General features: G+C 42.8%; 2 protein-coding genes and 5 non-coding genes across 11 annotated transcripts in view; 3 read left to right on the top strand and 4 right to left on the bottom strand.

The window, feature by feature from the left end:
- Positions 1-18,868, top strand: part of LOC119891504 (scavenger receptor cysteine-rich type 1 protein M160-like) — a 1,270,577-nt gene that overhangs the window by 767,153 nt on the left and 484,556 nt on the right. The gene's annotated exons all lie outside the window — the stretch shown is intronic.
- Positions 1-18,868, top strand: part of cntrl (centriolin) — a 91,685-nt gene that overhangs the window by 33,443 nt on the left and 39,374 nt on the right. For 3 of the 5 annotated variants that reach the window (XM_038703234.1, XM_038703236.1, XM_038703235.1), the window contains 6 exons: positions 7,915-8,068; positions 9,170-9,258; positions 10,144-10,266; positions 10,320-10,493; positions 12,835-12,933; positions 15,176-15,348. In XM_038703234.1, the coding sequence (XP_038559162.1) occupies positions 7,915-8,068; positions 9,170-9,258; positions 10,144-10,266; positions 10,320-10,493; positions 12,835-12,933; positions 15,176-15,348 (812 nt within the window). The remainder of the gene's footprint in view (positions 1-7,914; positions 8,069-9,169; positions 9,259-10,143; positions 10,267-10,319; positions 10,494-12,834; positions 12,934-15,175; positions 15,349-18,868) is intronic. The other 2 variants (XM_038703237.1, XM_038703238.1) reach the window with 2 other exon arrangements.
- trnaa-agc lies at positions 7,627-7,699 on the top strand. The gene has a single exon. It is a non-coding gene; the product is annotated as a tRNA-Ala (tRNA).
- Positions 15,932-16,013, bottom strand: trnas-gcu. Its single transcript has one exon. It is a non-coding gene; the product is annotated as a tRNA-Ser (tRNA).
- Positions 16,379-16,451, bottom strand: trnaa-agc. The gene has a single exon. It is a non-coding gene; the product is annotated as a tRNA-Ala (tRNA).
- Positions 17,876-17,957, bottom strand: trnas-gcu. Its single transcript has one exon. It is a non-coding gene; the product is annotated as a tRNA-Ser (tRNA).
- trnaa-agc lies at positions 18,659-18,731 on the bottom strand. The gene has a single exon. It is a non-coding gene; the product is annotated as a tRNA-Ala (tRNA).

Raw genomic sequence — 18,868 nt, 5'->3', positions numbered from 1 at the left:
GGAACAAACACCTACCCCACCCCCTCCCTGCCCCCTCCATGCCTTGAACCTTAACATGACCGCTTTTATGATCAGTCTGTCAGCAATGTACAGACAGTTATCTCCAACCATCGTGGAATCATCCTCAGCTCAGAATGAAATCTATAGGTGACACTATCCTTTATAACACTGAGACTCTGTGGAGGCAGCTGTCTGGTTGGCAGCAGTTGCGTTGAAACATTTAGCGTGGGCCACATTACCGCAGTAATCAAAAGTCTCCTGGAGAATGTGGGCATCGATCTGCTACCTCTCACATGCTAAGCAAGCGTGAATGTGAATCAGAAATATATCCTCAACCATTTGGCGTAGATGCATAATGGTCTCCTTTGAAAGGTCAGAAACTAAGGAATATAAATCCATAGGGAGGGGGGATGTCAAAGCGGCGCTTCTACTCCTTTGAAGAAAAGGGCGAGAGAAGGCAGGCACTTAGTAGTTATGTTATACTTCGCTTTTTTATAAGCCACAGAGACTAGGATTAAGGATTAAAAGTAGGGCTGGGCATGTTAACACGTTATTATCACGTCAACGCATTAATTTATTAACGCCGACAATTATTTTATCGCACGTTAATGCAGTTTTTACTATTATTATTATTATTATGTTGAAAGTCATAATGATGGGATGTTGATCAGCCTGAAAATCAAACACCAAACAAGCAGCGGAGGGAGGCTTCAGCAGACTACACTGCCATCTTTTTTCTGTAGTTTTCCACCCGTGACCTGTTATGACAGCAGCAGGTGAGCCGCTTGCTTGTTGATGACGCAGCTTATCAAACAACCGAAAACAACATCTGCATCCTGTGTGTTCAATGCTGGTTTCACGTTACCTGGTCCGTGCTTGTAAAATATCCACCGCGAACGCGCAACGTCATTTCAAGTTTTTAACCGAGTGAAGTCTGTCCGAGTGAACACATACACATAAGACGACTGCTACACAACCACCCCCCCACCCCCCCACCCCCCAACCCTACTGAACATAGTGTTTATGCTGCTCCCTGATAAAAGATACCTGCTGATAGCTGTTCAGAAAAAACAACAAGAAAACTGGAATCTGATAGTAACTTGTTTTAACAAGCTAGATAAAAGGTAATGGCCTGGCAGTGGAAAGTAGCTTTGTTTTAATATTTGATTTGATTACATTAATGTTTAAGGTGAAATTTATAATAAATATTTTATTGCTACTGTGTAAAAAGGTAATACTGCTGGTAAAAAACACCTTATTTGTTTAAAGAGTTTACAAACCACATGTTATTGCACTTTTGAGTATATAGCAGTACATTAAATTAATTAATACACTGCTTTAGAATTCAATAATGCGATAAAAAAATGTTGATCATTGCCCAGATCTAGTTAAAAGACTTCTGTAGAAAACTGGCATCGAGCGCACTACCATTTGAGCTAATTCCCCTGTACAGCAGAGAGCACTTTGCTAAAGATATGTAATGAGTAACAAAACCTTGTGTGGTAAACAGAATCTGGTTCTTCCTCCCTCTTCATGTTCAGTACTGCTCAAATATATGTGCAGGGCAGTAAAAATTACAAGGTTTTCTCTTTAAATCTTCCAGTGGGTCAGTATGTCAGGCAGCAGCAGCTAGTTAGAGTCTAAACTGAGTTTCAGAGGCTCTCAGATCCTGACAGGAATAAATCACTGCATACTCTGATTATCTGGAGTTCACTTGTGATTGTTGTTCACATTCAGAGCGGCAGCAAAAACAACAGCAGCAACAGGTTGTTGTCTCTTTAAGAACCTCTTACCCCTCCCCAATGGATTCCCCCTCTAAGGGGCGGGGCTTTCCCAGCTTTACTTCACTCCTATTGGACAAAAGATTCCCTCTCACTCTGCAGCTGTGTGCTGATTGGCAGGGAGAAAGATTTCCTGTGTTGATTCAAAGACAGGGAGAGAGGAAGAGAGGAGGAGAAGTTTATAACGGAGGGAAGAGAAAGAGGGAAACAGGGAGATGAAGAGGTGAATGTGTTTTAGAACAGAGACGAGGAGGTGAGATGTTGTTTCCTGTGAGCTGAAGGAGTTAGAGAAGGAGGAGGAGGTGCAGGATGTTACCCAGCAGCCTCGTGTGGTCTCTGGGGTCGAGACTGAACTGATTGCTGTGAGTACACAAACACCCATCTGTGTCTAAACCACTTGAACTCTGGAGGCTTTCAGTCTGTACTGTGTTCACACTGGAAAATAGGGCTGCAGCTAACGATTATCTTTATTGTCGATTCTTTTCCTGATTAATCGATTAGTTAGTTGGTCTATAAAATGTCTAAAAATGTCAATCAGTGTTTCCCAGAGCCCAAGAGGACATCCACAAGTTTGTTGTTTTGTCCACAATCCAAATATATCCTGTCGCAGAGGAGCAAAGAAACCAGGAAATATTCACATTCAAGAAGCTGAAATCAGAGGATTTTTCTTCTTAAAAAATGACTCAAACAGATTAACTGATTATCAAACTAGTTGTAGATTAATTTAATAGCTGAGCAGCTCTGAGAAAAGTGACGAGATGATGGATCATTACAGATGTCAGTACGCAGATTAAATCCACTTTTCATCAGTGCAGAGAAAATATCTGAAGAGCTGCTCACAGCTAGAAAACATGAAATCAAATGGTCAAATGGTGGACGGTGGTGAAACAGGAAGAAACAGAAAAACTGTATTCAATGTATATAGAACATGACAGAGTTTGAGACACATCATGTGTCTTTATCTTTTTATCAGCATGCAGCCGTGGATGCAAACATCTCTCTGTCCTTCACTTTGCTCCAGACTGAAACATCTCAGCAGCTGTTGGATGGTTTGTGATGAAATGTGGTTCAGACCTTCATGTTCCTCTCAGGATGAACTATAATAACTTTGGTGATCCTCTGACTTTTCACACAGCGCCATCAACAGGTCAACATGTTAATGTGTACAACACTTTGGTTTATGACCAAACACCTGCAGCAGTAAAGACATTCCCATCACCCTCAGCTGTAAGCTGTGTTTACTGCTAATTAGCTAATGTTAGCATTCTAACACGCTAAGCTAAGATGGTGAACATGGTAAACACATGGGGGATAAGTGAGAGTTTAAACAGTGAAGCCAACCAAAGCTTTCATGGAGCGTTCCATATAAAATCTAAATGACGTCATTAACATGTGTCACATTTTACCTAGGTTTGGAATCAACACCAAATTTGGGGTCAGCCCGGTGCCCCATGGTCGTGCCACATAAGTTTGGTGTTGGTCTGCCTTTCCAAACCTAGGTAAAATGTGGCATGGTTGGAAATCCTATTCATTTCAATGGGATTTTCCACGGCCTTTCAGCTTCGATTATAGCGCCACCTAGAATCCGAATTGAATAAAAATTTTCAGGTGTCATCACAGGCCCATGGGGAAGAATTGACCCAAATTTTCAGTAGCATCAACTAGGGGCTAAATGTACCAAATTTTGCACAGTCCCTCAGGGGGCATGCCACATAAGGTCCTCAAGTTTTGTGTTGATCAGCCTTTCCATGCCAGAGATATGTTATATTTCATGTTTTTAGCATTTTAGCAAATATTTGTTAGCTTGTAATTGGGACATTTTTTGTCAGATCAAAATTCCTTCTACAAACTTTCTTCAGCTCGGTCCAAAGATGGTCCGTGCTACGGTGGTTTGTGGACCACCGTACTGAAGCCCGCCATGTTGATTTTTTTGCAACCAGCAGCACCGGACATGACTGTATTAGGACAAGAGTGTCAGGGTTTGGTATGGGTGAAGCAGGTAGTAGGTTGGAGGACCCAAATGCAGGACACGAAAGCCAGCAGGAACAGTTCAGAGGGGTTTTAATAAGCAAACAAAAGACGAGCACACTTACAACAGAGTGGCTGATTGACTGAGTCCAAAAACAAAGGCTGTCCAACAGAAATCCAAAAGGGTGAAAACCAGAATCCAAAAATGAGCAGGGTAACAGGGAGACACGGCGAGTAAGGCTGAAGACACGAGAACAAACTGCAACACAGGGTGACAACATACAATGACCCGACAAAGACAAGACAGAAACACAAGGTATATATACACAGGGACTAATGAGCAGGGCGGGAGCAACACAGGTGAAAGACATGAGGCTAACGAGGCACAGGTAGGGAGAGAGAGAGAGTGTAGGGGAAAACAGAGACAGACATGCAGAGTGTGACAAAGAGGGTGGAACTAGCTAGCCTGGTTAGCTAACTGCAGCTGTAATTCACATTAACTGTGATTTTAACCAGGATGCTAATTTTGGCTAGCGACAAACAGGCTTAAAACAAAATGTTCTTACCGGGAAAATGACCAGCCGACTCCTATTAAGCTTTTCTGGTTAAATGTACACAGAGCAACGGATACGAGTCGCCTCTATCCTGATTGACAGGTCGCCATGGTATTGACTTGTCAATTAGCTTGTAGCCCCGCCCTAAAGCCTCCCCTGCTTCCTGGTCTCTGTTCCTCTAAACAGGACCCTAATTTACTAAATGAACATCACGCTGTGTTGAAGAAGACTTGAAACTAGCGACTGAGACCATAAACTCATCAGGAAAGTGTTTACGGAGGGAATAAATCAGCTGAGAAGTAGCAACATTTTCTCAGAGTCTTCTATACAATCACACTTCTTTCTGCAGCAGGTGGAGTCGCCCCCTGCTGGCTGCTAGAGAGGACGCAGGTTTAAGGCTCTTCAGCACGTGCTTCGCTTTTCAGACCTGGAGGTTCCCTTTTGGAAGTAGACCCCGGTGCCAAGAAAGGAAGTAGCCATGTAGTAACTATGACCAAACCTGGCTTCACTGCTCCCCATTCAAACCCACAGTGTTGCTTCGTCCAGTAAAATACTGTTCAAGGGTGAACACTATACTTTTGAAACATTAGCCTGTTAGCCTTGTTATCTTGAGCATGTTAGCATGTTGATGTTACATTTACTCTTTTGGCATGTGCTTTTATCCAAAGCAACGTACATTTGAGAAATAACACAAGCATCAATACAGCAAGAAATCTACAAGTGACAATAAATACTAGTAAGAGCTATTAGCACATACGGCATCAATGGTGTAAAAACCGAGGGCAAGAAGTAAGATTTAACAAACAGTGCAAACAACACACGAGTATTAGTATGATAGTATGACTGTAGACTATTTTAGTCTTGTTGCAAAGCTCTTGATTACTTTAAGATTAGTTCCATGTTTTGTCTTGTTGACAGTTGGGTGCCACATGTTGAGGCATTTCTTGCTGTGTTCTTGTGATACTGTACAGACCGTAATAAGATGCTGAACAGGTAAAAACACTTGCCTTATATATCTAGAGTGTCTGATAGCTACAGAATCTCTTGCTTGGTGACAGCTGAGTTCAGACTGACTAATAAAAAAACAGCCAATCAGATTACTGCAGTGATGTCTCAGACACAGGAGGCAAGACGTCCAGCAGGAAAGTTGAACCAGGTTACTTTTGTTGCAACGAATGCAGCATCCAGCAAAGTGCCAATCAGATAAGTGCAGTGTGCACAGGAATATACTGGTGTTTTACTTATACAGTCAGTCATGTAAACCAAGTCTTAATATTTGAAATGAAATTATCCTGTCGTCATATTAGTTTCAGTCCACGCACATTGACGATAACTAGCTGTTGTACCTGCTTTTCAGCAGTGGTTTTAATGACAACTGGAACTGGATCAATGAAAGCGTTCTAAAACAGCTTTGGAGAGGAGCTGCATTTATTCAGCTAGACGAGTCCTGTCGGTTCCTTCCTCTGGAAATAATCAAGCACTAAAATCACGATCAAAACAATCAAAGTTAATATGAACAGCTGGTAAAATAAAGTGACAACACATTGATTGTTGGAGTGTAAAGGAATTCTATAAACTTTATTTTTTGAATTGTATTTAACAATTTAGATGTAATGATAGGCTTTGAGAGTCGGGACACTTTTGGTTTAGGTAACTTGAAAGTGCTTGATTTTTATTCTGTAGCTGTATCTGTCTGTACTATAACTAACTGACTGTGACTTCAGTGTAAAGGCCAGTTTATACCTCTGCATTGAGACTGATAATGTAGAAACAGAGCAGCAGAGGTTCTCATGTTCTCATGTTCCCATGTCTTGCACCCGGCGCAAAGTGCAGCGCAAGTGTCATTGCTAGTTTTCAACCAACGCCAAGTGCCACGTTCTTTAAATAGCAAATGAACTTGCGCCCATCTGTGCGCCTGTAGGAGTGTTGGTCTTAAAATGGAAAATTGTTGGCGCATTTCTATCTTGAGGCAACAGAAAGTGATTGCACCATTGACCAAAAACAAACAGGTTGAAGTCAACAATATTTCACTGTTTACTGTACATTGTCTATGAAGATTCTCAGTCATCCAGGTCATAGATATCCAACGAAGGTTAAAATCAAGGGCAACTGGACTTGGTTGAAGATACTGGAAGACGTTTCGTCCCTCATCCAAAGGACTTCTTCAGTTCTGACTGACTGGCAGGGAAACTCAGCTATTTAACCTCAGTGGGGTCGTTGGCCCGGGTCATCGATACCACTGGTTCGTTAGTGTTCCTGGTTGCAGTGACGACAGTCGTTACAGTCGTTAAGACTACCGGTGGCCAAGACTGAACGACCATCGTTGGTATCTTCACCTGAGGCCAATAGGTTACTGTTGTTGAGTTTCCTGGGAAGAGATGAAAGGACAGCATTGTAAGTGGGGGATAAGTGGTCGCGTAGACCCCCTCCTCTGTTCAGCGACGGCCTTGACACCTCTTTCAAATCATCCATCTTCTCTGTCTAAAATGTGCATCTGGTGGTCCTCAAACGAGTGTCCTCTGTCCTTCAGATGTAAGTAGACTGCAGAGTAGAACTGAAGAAGTCCTTTGGATGAGGGACGAAACGTCTTCCAGTATCTTCAACCAAGTCCAGTTGCCCTTGATTTTTAACCTTCATTGGATTACTGTACATTACATTACTCTGATGATGAGAGTAACAGAAACGCTATGCGCATTTACTCATTTGGCACAGCAGCGTTACTTAATTCGTTATTAAAATCTCCAGACACGGCAACAGGATCGATCAGGATCTAATGTGAGATCATGCTGTGTGTTCTTCTGCACATCCAAAAGGTCTCACACACAGTCCTGATTCATACAGAGAAACTGTTTGGAGTAAAGCAGCCGTCCTCCTGATAAATCCTGAGCTCCATCAGAGGGTCTCAATTATTTCAAGTTGAATTCTGTTTCCTTTGTCATGTCACGTTCATAACTACAGCTTTTTTGTTTTGCTACTTAAATTTCCCACGACATTTGCTGTGACTTTCTGACAGCAGGCTCTCTAATCATGAAAGTAAACCGTTAAAGAAAACATTTATAGAGCAATGGAAGAGAGAGAGATGTGACCCACGACCGGTTCAACATAGTTTATAATAACCTCGCAGCGCAGTGAGGATCCAGACGTTTCTGTTAACAGACCCCAGAGACACTTCACTGATAAACCACTCTAGGCTTTTTATATCACAGCCACACTTCTGGGAGGGAGGAGGAGGGAGAGGGAGAGGGAGAGGGAGAGGGGAGGGAGGAGGGAGGAGGGAGGAGGAGTGGACTTTTCTGGGGCCAAAGAGTGTCAAGGGGCCAGCAGGGGAATTAGCTCAAATGGTAGAGCGCTCGCTTAGCATGCGAGAGGTAGCGGGATCGATGCCCGCATTCTCCAGGAGACTTTTAACCCTTTCTCCTCCCCTGTCTGATCTGAGATCAGTCCTGCAGCTACATGTTTAAAAATACAAAGTAATAATCAGCTTAATATGTTGTGGTAAAACATCAAAAGTACACATTATGCAGAAACACCATATTATTATAATACTGATAATAAGTACCCAGTAGGAAAAGCAGAGAGCCTGTTCTGATTGGCTGACATCTCTCTCTCAGGCCCATGTGACCGCCCGATTGGCCGGCTGGAGGCAGCTGCTGGACAGGATGAGCGGGAAGCAGAGCGAGCTAGAGGGTCGCCTCGACGACATGCTGTCCCGCATCGCCATGGAGACGCAGGAGATCAAAGAGTTGGAACAACAGCTGACTGACGGTGAGGAGGCCACTGGCCAATCACAGAGCCGCTCTCAAACTGGAGCCCTTTGATTGGCTGTCAGAGTCAGAGAGGCAAAGTTATAAAATATAACTCCTTCTCTTTGTTTCCTCCTTCTCTTTTCTTCTTTCCTTTCCTGTTTCCTTGCTTCCTCTCCTTGTTTTCTCTCCTCCTCCTCCTCATTGTCCTCGCCTCTTCTCTTCATGTTTCCTCCTTCTCTTTTCTTCTTTCCTTTCCTGTTTCCTTGCTTCCTCTCCTTGTTTTCTCTCCTCCTCCTCATTGTCCTCGCCTCTTCTCCATGTTTCCTCCTTCTCTTTTCTTCTTTCCTTTCCTGTTTCCTCGCTTCCTCTCCTTGTTTTCTCTCCTCCCCCTCCTCATTGTCCTCGCCTCTTCTCTTCATGTTTCCTCCTTCTCTTTTCTTCTTTCCTTTCCTGTTTCCTCGCTTCCTCTCCTTGTTTTCTCTCCTCCCCCTCCTCATTGTCCTCGCCTCTTCTCTTCATGTTTCCTCCTTCTCTTTTCTTCTTTCCTTTCCTGTTTCCTCGCTTCCTCTCCTTGTTTTCTCTCCTCCTCCTCCTCATTGTCCTCGCCTCTTCTCTTCATGTTTCCTCCTTCTCTTTTCTTCTTTCCTTTCCTGTTTCCTTGCTTCCTCTCCTTGTTTTCTCTCCTCCCCCTCCTCATTGTCCTCGCCTCTTCTCTTCATGTTTCTTCCTTCTCTTTTCTTCTTTCCTTTCCTGTTTCCTCGCTTCCTCTCCTTGTTTTCTCTCCTCCTCCTCCTCATTGTCATCGCCTCTTCTCTTCATGTTTCCTCCTTCTTGTTTCTTATTTGCTTTCCTTTCCCATTTTCTCTTTTCCTCTCCATGTTTTCTCTCCTTTTTCAAACCTCCCTCTCATTGTTTCCTTTTCTCCTCCTCCTCTTCTTCTCCCCTGTCCTTTACTCTCCCATTCCCTCCCCTACTCTCTTCTTCTCTGCCCCTATCCTCTTCATGTTTCCTCCCGTTTCTTCTCCTTCGCTATTGTCTCCTCTTCTCTCTTCTCTTCTCTCCTTCTCTCCTCTCCTTATGGTTCCTCTCCTTATGTCTCCTCCTCCTCCCCCTCCTCCAGGTCAGATTTTGGCTAATGAAGCTCTTCAGAGGGATCTGGAGAGCATCATCTCTGGACTCCAGGAGTACCTGAGAGGACTCAGAGAGCAGGTGAGACTCCATACTAACATTACAAACTCGCTCCTTTCCTTCAAACTGACCTCCGTCAGTCTCTGGGTCCCCCGCCACGGACCTCAAAACCTCCTCCTCCTGGCGATCCAAAGCTCAACATTTCCCCGGTGGCTCTGAGCTCCCACTCTGGGCAGAGTCAGCTAATAGGGCCGCTAGCTGCATGGCTAGCTGAGCTAAGTAGCTAATAGCAGCTACAGTTAGCAGCAGTTAGTGGGTGAGTAGGGTGTCTCTGCAGACCGGAGACTTGGCTGCTCTCACTATAGCCACAGGTGGAGAAACTCAGTCTGGTGGGGGGAACATGTCTGTTACTCCATCCGTCCCATACTTATTGCTAATAACTTCATATGCCAAGCCATGCAGCAGCAGCAGCAGCAGCAGCAGCAGCAGCTCTGAGCGAAGTGACTGATTCATGACAGATTGATGTGATGTGTCACAATCATATTAGAGGTTCTGTTGGCCAAAAGCTAACGTGGGTGGGAGTAATGGACACAAGAAGCTTGTTTAAGTAGCACTATTGGTCCTTATTTAGTGATATTCACTTAAAAAAATGTTTTAACTTATGTTGGTTTTCATAATTTAGTACTTTGAGAACGACTGCCATGGAGCTAGCGCACCAGAGACTTCCGCTTTATCCCTCCGCTAATTTAAATGAGGATAAAACCGAATGGATCGAATTCAGATGAATGGAGGTTGGGACATAAAAAAAAATAATCGTCTGTGTTACAGCTGCTTCCTACACACGTCTTTGTAATTATCCCAGCTGTTCAGTGTTTCCTGTCTGAACCTGCAGCTGGAACCGGTCTGTAAAACTTGTTTCCAGACCTCCAGCTGAGAGATGATCTGCGAGCTGTGGTTGTGTTTCAGGCTCGTCGTGCTCAGCAGCAGGTTCACAGTCTGCAGGCTGACAACCACAGTCTGCAGCTCCACCTGGAGGACACTCAGAGACACTGCAGAGAGCTGGAGGACAGCAGTAGGACTCACAGACAGGTGAGTGTGTGAGCGTCTCACAGGTAACATGTCGTTGATGTCTCCCTCTTTAGCGCTGTGTCTCTCTGCAGGACATGTCCACCAGGCAGGAGGAGCTGTCTGTCCTGCAGATGGAGGCCCAGGCTCTGAGAGACAGACAGGTGGAGAGCAGCAGACAACAGGTGGAGATGGAGGCGGAGCTACAGCAGCTGAGGGAGGAGCTAACACGGCAGGTGACACTGGGACAGGTAACGCTTCACGTCAAACATTGTTTATTGTAAATCTTTGAAACAAATGCTGTAAATTTTTTAAATTGTTTATCATTTCTTAAGCGGAATAATCCTGCTAATGGTGGTTACAGCAAACCAGCAGTGGTGGACAAAATACTCCAGTAAAAGTACTAATAAGCATAATAAATCAGAGAAAGGTTAGTTTTAATCAGGGGGACATGATACAGCACAGGGCACTGGCTAAACAGGTGAAGAGGGAACTCAAGCTTGCCAAGTGCGTATATAAAGAAAAAGTAGAAAACTTGCTGCACACTGGAAATTCACGTCCTGCTTGGGAGGGCATGAAAACCATACTGGGGTTGCTGTCCAAAACTTTTTCCATTACTTACAATGGATAAACCGACCTGGAGTTTTTATAATCTTTTTTTTAATATCCATGATTTTAGTGAGGAGACGTCTGTTTTTAAAAATGTTGGTTGTAATCCTGTAAATAATATTGTGCCCATTGATAAATTCATGGTCTTGAAACTCTTTTGTGGTGTAAAAGTCCAGGTCCCGATGGGATCGGGGGTCGTGTGCTGAAGAACTGTGCTGGCAGACATCTTCTGCTTCATCTTCCAGTTGTCTTTACAGCTGCATAAGGTCTCTTGTCTTTGGAAGGACTCAATAATTGTTCCTGTGCCTAAGATTCAAACTCCTAAGACCCTCAATGACTTAAGACCAGTGGCACTCACATCTCTTGTCATGAAAGCTGTCATGAAAGGCTAGTGAAGGATGCACTTTTGGACACTGTACAGGATAAGTTAGACCTTCTCCAGTTTGCCTACAGGTTGGGCAGAGGCGTGGATGACGCAACAGGGTCGCTTTTAAACATCTTGAGGGGGCCAAGTCCCTTGTCCACCTACTATTTATTGACTTCTCCTCCACTTTTAACTGCATTCAGCCCCATGTTTTAGCAGACAGGTTGAAGAAGAGTCATAACATTGATACTGGACTGATATTATCAATGACATTAATAGCGCTTGGTTCGTTAGTGCTTCTGGCTCTGTGTTGCTGGAGTCACCTGAGGAGTGTGAACGACCGTTGTTGGCGCTCTCCCAGGAGACTAAACAAGCACTCACATTTGGCCTCGTTGGAGGCTGTTTTAACATTTATTCCTAAAAACTTACTAGAAGCTATTTAAAAGCTACTAATACTCATTTGTCACTAGTAACTATTCGACTATTTACTAGTACCTATTCCAGTTTTACTAGTAACAATTGTTAAGAAACTAGTACTTAATTTATAGCTATTCCATTACTTACTAGTACGAATTAAACGTTACTATCAACAGGCCATTTTTCTAGTCACAAAGGAATGACCCAAACAAATGTACAAGACCCAAACACTGTACTAGTAAGAATCAAATGTTACAAGTATCTTTTGGAATAGTTACAAGTAACAAATGAATAGGTACAAGTATTTAAATAATAAATACTAGTAAAACCAAAATAGTTACTTGTAACTAATAACTATGTACTAGTGTCTAAATAATAGTAAAGTGGAAATGGTTACTAGAACTATTCAGTTAGTTACCAGTCACTTACACAAAGGTGATATCTGAACTGCAGAGCCCTGTAGTTTTCAATGGCAAAATATGCTCTGTTGTTACTGGTAAAACATGAGTAGTTACAAGTAAGCAATAAATAAGTACTAGTAGCTTTAAAATAACGACTCGTAAGTTTTTTTGGATGAAATGTTAAAAGGCTTGCCAAACATCAGAGGTGTGGTCGGACCCTCATACAAGATCTATGGAATCACTCTTTGCAGTGTGACATAGGTGAAGACACTGTGCTGCCCTCTATTGAGTAAAAGTGCACTGTTCATCAAAAGAGTGTACTGCAGTGCCTCCTGCTGGTTAGTCAGGAGCAGTAGTGGCAGAGCAGGCGATTTCCACAAGGCCGAGGCAGCCAGGTGGCCTGTTGTACTTTTATTTTCGAGATTGTTGCCTGTAAGTATTTTATTTAGCATTTTTAGCTTTTACAACAATAAATATAGTTGTTTTGCTTTTGTTTTGTGAAAAAACTGAACACTACTTCTTCTTCTAGGATTAGAAAACTGATAGCTAGCATAGCTGGGAGTGGTTAGCACAATGTTTTTTGTTTCTTCCAGTTGTGTCTTACTTGTGTATTGTTTATATTTCTAATTTTCATTTGTGCTTTTGTTACCGTTTTACAATATTCATTAAATAGGAAAGAAACGTTACACCTTGAGTTTATTTGAGGACTTCACACTGTTAGCTAACTGTCTAGCTTTGACAAACATGCTACTCATTGCGGGGACAGTTTGGACACCATGGCATGTTCACTGTGTGTGTCAGCAGTTGGAGCGTGAAGCTTTGCAGGAAGCTGTGGCCAAAGAGAAACAGACCAGAGAGATCAGAGAGTCTCAGCTACAGTCCACCATCGACACACTACAGGTCAGTACACACAGACACACACTTATTTGGGCACAGTGATGAGGTTTACATGGTTTACATATATATATAAAAAAATATAATATATATATATATTTCTGTCAGACAGCACATTGCTGTAGCTCCTCTTTTGTGTGTTGTGCATCTCACTTCTACTAGATCTTTGTTGGGAGTTGCACATGTGCGGTACCTGGGTAAGGACAACTAGCTGTGACTAACTGTGCACTGTTTATAAGTTTATACACAGGGTTCGAGTTATAATCTTGAGTTTCGTGGTGGTCTCTAATATGCTAACTAACATTACCAGCAGTGCGAGAGAGAGAGAGATCATTGCTTATTACGTGATTCAACATTTCCCTCTCTCACACACACGCCAACGCACAAACACATACACCTCAGTCCACTACTTGGCCCAGAGTGCCATCAGAGACTATTGCTCGAGGAGAGACGAGAGCCGGGACAATTGAAACATGGGACAAATAAAACACAGCGATACCTGCCTATACAAGTCTGATTTTCCAATCTACCTCAGCACATACAGTCCACAGTACTTAACTGAACTGGGAAAAATCAGGTGGATGTGTCACATACTGACGGAGTTACACAGAAAAGGCTGTTTTCAATCATGTAAAGGAAATTCACTCAAGCGGTCATTTTGGTTTTTTGAATGACGTTGAATTGCGTTTACTGTTTCATGTGCTATGGTCATTATCAAATGAAAGATTAGTTAGTTTAGGAGCTAGTAAATGTGCATTAACTGTTTGATGTTCTAAAAGTTGTATTATTATATTTTTTATTAAGAAAAAGGACAAAATATGTTTGCAATTACATATTAAGAAGGATACTGTCAAGCATTTTAAATAAAAAACAAGAATAACCTATATAATTTAAATGTATATCGATGTGTTTCATCTGTCCCACACAGTAGGGACGAATGAAACAATGCGCACCATCCATTCAAAGTCAAACCGAAACTGTTAAGGTAACAACAACAAGGTAACCTGGTATTATCATTATTTCTGCCTGTAACATTATCTTTTAAAATGACGTATTTCTGAAAAGTGTTTAATTCCTCCCAGCTCTCCCCTATAATATTAAAGTGTTATTTTACGCACTTCTGGCCGCCTCCACACAGTGGCAAGCATATTATCATATGTAGCGCTGTACTAATTGGAGGATGCATCAAAAAGCCAATAATACTGAACAAGCAGCAGCAGTCAATACAGAGTCTCATTCTAGTTGAACATGTTCGCGGGTCGCAGCCTCAACATGTTAGTTCAAAACTGTCCTGTGTACCATGGTGTCTGATGGTGGAGAAGTGCAGCCATCCTGTCAGTCATGTGGTGCAAAGCGTAGTTCATTAGAAAAGTGTGTTCATTTAAGTCTGTTTATCTTGTTTAATGTAAATAATAGTAGGTTTTAATTACAATGAAAAACACATTATTTGTGATTCAAAATAATGGTTGTTGATAAATGAATTAGATGCAGGTTTTTACTGCTTCTCAGACCCTCCTTATGGGACATGAGCTCCCACTGGCTCCCACGTATTTCGAACCCTGTTTATACATCACTGTAACATCTTTATGTCCACTGACTGCCTGGAGGGTCGTTATTAGCCACACAAGCCGCTATGTGAGCATTATGTTGCGTGTTACGAGTGGCGCAGATTACAGGTTACTAAAGTAAAGGCTGGACTACAACCCAGCTGTGTTCAGTTCAGGAGCAGAGTTTTTTTGTGGGAGATGAGAACACAATAAAGACACAATAAAAAGGAAAGAGAATGAGTCTAAAAGCAGAATATGACCTCTTTAAAGCTAAAGAAAGTTTAACATGATATTTGTTTAGCCAAAGCACATAAAGAAAAATAGTAGCACACACAAACACTGATGGGCAAGTTGGTCAAAGTCTAAAAATACAATCGGTACAAAGATCAATAAATATGATGAGACACAACCTGAAACAATCAGAAACATCGACATGAAACAAGACCTGCTGATAAATCCACAGGTTTGTGTTGATGTGAAAAGATACCGTATGCAGTATTTTTGCACATACTTGTTAATTAATCTGTATTTTTTTGCACTCTTTTTTCCATTAGTGTTCATTTTTTATCTCTTTACTTTATATATATATATATTTATATTCATGTGTACTGTTTAGCACCAATTTATACCACGGAAAATCCCTCATAAGTGAAAATGTACCTGGCAATATCTGCAGCCTTGTGTCGTCTCTCTGTCTGCAGGATGAGAACTCATCTCTTCAGCTCGTGGTCCAGAGACTCCAGGCCCGACTGGACCTGACCAGAACCCAATATAAAGAAACCAGGAACCACGCAGACCAGACCAGAATTCAGCTGGACCAGATTACAGCTGCCTTGTTGGATCCTCAACAGGAGCTGGAGGAGGACAAGTACAGGTACTAGTACTGCAGTACTCCTACAGTATTCCACTCTGATTATCTCATACTACACAATCATGTTTTCTTCACTTTAATAAACTGACCATCTGAACTGGAGTCAGATTATTAGGCTATATTAAATATAGATTAGATTGAACATGTTTAAAAACAGTCAAACACTAACCCACATGGCCCTAGACCAACCAATCACAACAAAATGGAGGCGGGGTTTTGATCTGCATGAGTTCGAGCTAATGAAAAATAAAGCAGTAACAGAGTTTCAGGAGGCGTGTCTGACAGATGAGATACGTCCAGTTTAAACCAACGCAGCTGTTCACTGCTCGGGTTTCACATGCACTTCATGCACATCGCTTCAACCCCAAATCTTCACTCTACAGAAATATATAGTGCTGCATGCGTCATGGTTTGATATTGTTGTGTAGAAAGACATCATTTGTCCTCAGCTCACTAACTGGTGACAGTTTCGTTGTTCTGATGGTTTTTTCTTTAGTACAGTGTCACATCTGCTCTGTTTGTAACTTCAGCAGTTTTCTTACAAAAGAACTTACTTTAAACTTTGTCCATGTGAAAAAAATCATCTCGACGAGGATGGGATTCGAACCCACGCGTGCAGAGCACAATGGATTAGCAGTCCATCGCCTTAACCACTCGGCCACCTCGTCTGCTACATGTATCTGCTGGTGACGTGTCTGTAGGTCGGTCCACCACGTTGGTACAGACTGTTCATTATGAAATGACTTTACATCCGGCGCCACCAGCAGCTCAAAGTTTCCAGTGAAATCTCTGCACTGTGTACAGCTGGTATTCAGAAAGTGAGACAGTGCAGCTGAGCAGAGGGAGAGACACAAGCTGACCTTTGGAAGAAGAGTTAGAGAATCAGCTGTAGAGCTCTTGTTTAGCATGTGAGAGTCAGGCTGCCTCAATATTTAGAACAAACTCTGAATAAGTTTGTCTTTATTTTGGTTGTATACCAAGAAGAGCTGATTGTCACTGATCTTCATCAGAGAAGAAAGGGTTAAAAGCCTTCTGGAGAATGCGGGCATCGATCCCGCTACCTCTCGCATGCTAAGCGAGCGCTCTACCATTTGAGCTAATTCCCCTACAGAGTCAAAGAGCAGTTCATGTAAAATGAAATGTATGTGTTGAGGAGTAAACACTTCTGTTGGCTTTAAGGTTGCATCTTCTCTGCAAACAGTTGAATTATTAGGGCCCGAGCACAAACCGTGCGAGGTCCCGATTGAAACTGAAGGGATTGTTTTTATGCAAAGTAACCTCTATTTTGGGGGCCTAAAAAAAGGGTTGAAAGTCTCCTGGAGAATGCGGGGATCGCTCTCGCATGCGAAGCGAGCGACGCTACCATTTGAGCTAATTCCCCGGCATAACTAGGTCCGTTCTTCCACACGTGTTAAGAACAGGGATACCATGGTCCTTAAACCAGGTACTGGTAGCTTTGGCACTGTGTGCAGGTGCCAAGTCCTGTTGGAAAATGAAATCTGCATCTCCATAAAGTTGGTCAGCAGCAGGAAGCATGAAGTGCTCTAAAACTTCCTGGTAGTCGGCTGCGTTGACCTTGGACCTCAGAAAACACAGTGGACCAACACCGGCAGATGACATGGCACCCCAAACCATCACTGACTGTGGAAACTTTACACTGGACGTCAAGCAATGTGGATTCTGTGCCTCTCCTCTCTTCCTCCAGACTCTGGGACCTTGATTTCCAAAGGAAATGCAAAATTTACTTTCATCAGAGAACATAACTTTGGACCACTCAGCAGCAGTCCAGTCCTTTTTGTCTTTGGCCCAGGCGAGACGCTTCTGACGTTGTGTCTTGTTCAAGAGTGGCTTGACACAAGGAATGCGACAGCTGAAACCCATGTCTTGCATACGTCGTGGCGGTTCTTGAAGCTCTGATTCCAGCTGCAGTCCACTCTTTGTGAATCTCATTTTTGAATGGGGTTTGTTTCACAATCCTCTCCATGGAGCGGTTATCCCTATTGCTGGTACACTTTTTTCTACCACATCTTTGCCTTCCCTTCGCCTCTCTATTAATGTGCTTGGACACAGAGCTCTGTGAACAGCCAGCCTCTTTAGCGATGACCTTTTGTGTCTTGCCCTCCTTGTGCAAGGTGTCAATGGTCGTCTTTTGGACCGCTGTCAAGTCAGCAGTCTTCCCCATGATTGTGTAGAAGTAGACTGAGAGACCATTTAAAGGCCTTTGCAGGTGTTTTGTGTTAATTAGCTGATTAGAGTGTGGCACCAGGTGTCTTCAATATTGAACCTTTTCACAATATTCAAATTTTCCGAGATACTGATTTGGGGGTTTTCATTAGTTGTCAGTTATAATCATCAAAATTAAAAGGAATGAACACTTGAAATATATCAGTATGTGTGGAATGTATGTATACATTATACAAGTTTCACTTTTTGAATGGAATTACTGAAATAAATCAACTTTTTGAGGATATTCTAATTTTATGACCAGCACCTGTATTTGTGACATGGCAGACTAAAGTAAACTATACTGCGACGAGGATGGGATTCGAACCCACGCGTGCAGAGCACAATGGATTAGCAGTCCATCGCCTTAACCACTCGGCCACCTCGTCTGCTGCGCGCTTGTTTTTGCAGTGAAAGTCGAATTCAGGCCACTTACAGTTGGTTTTGTGTAGTTTTGGAACGGCGTGGTATGGAGGGGAGGCAGAGGGGACGAGTGAGTTGTCTTCCCCTCACACAGGGGAATTAGCTCAAATGGTAGAGCGCTCACTTAGTTCTTGTGTCTCGTCTGGAGTCCAAGACCACAATGAGGCTCTTTGCACCACCTCAACTGAGAACTGCCTGAAGACAACCAGTGGGTGGTTCTTCACAGTTTTGTCTTGTGTCTTTTCCTGGAGAATTTCCCGGTCACCTCCCAGGATTGTTTCATATGCCATAGTGAATTCCTTTTCCTTCACTCAAGCTCTGTGGAATACAGAAAACAGGGAAATTATAGAAAGTAGTGTAACCATACTCCTTAGTACACTTGTAATCAATGAAACATTTGATGTTTTATTGAAATGTCATGTGACATAGAATGTAACAAAACAGACTTTTACAGTTAAAGTCAAAGCCAGGTCCCTTTACGGGGTGTCTTAAAGAGGCTTTGTATGTCCGCTGCAATGGCGAGACTTGGAGCGGAGGGCACATTAATTGTCAGAGAAATGAATGAGTTGTGTAAAGACTCTGCACTCTGACAAACTGTTTTGCTTCTGTACCCAGAATAGTTAATAGTCACTGATCTTCATCAGAGAAGAAAGGGTTAAAAGCCTCCTGGAGAATGCGGGCATCGATCCCGCTACCTCTCGCATGCTAAGCGAGCGCTCTACCATTTGAGCTAATCCCCCTTCACGTTGAAGGATGCTCCACCAGAGAGCTGTGTTCTGACCATCAGTCTCTCCCTCCTGCAGACTGTGAACGTGGCTCTCCTGGAAAGTTTGTGTCTCAGAAAACAGACGAGCTCAAATGTTTCTAGACTGTTTCT

Source organism: Micropterus salmoides, unplaced genomic scaffold (genome assembly GCF_014851395.1).
Source record: "Micropterus salmoides isolate LMB-PRFRI ecotype aquatic unplaced genomic scaffold, ASM1485139v1 Ms_hic_scaffold_7, whole genome shotgun sequence".
In the NCBI taxonomy this organism is placed as follows: domain Eukaryota; kingdom Metazoa; phylum Chordata; class Actinopteri; order Centrarchiformes; family Centrarchidae; genus Micropterus; species Micropterus salmoides.
This window is presented reverse-complemented; position numbering and strand designations above follow the sequence as displayed.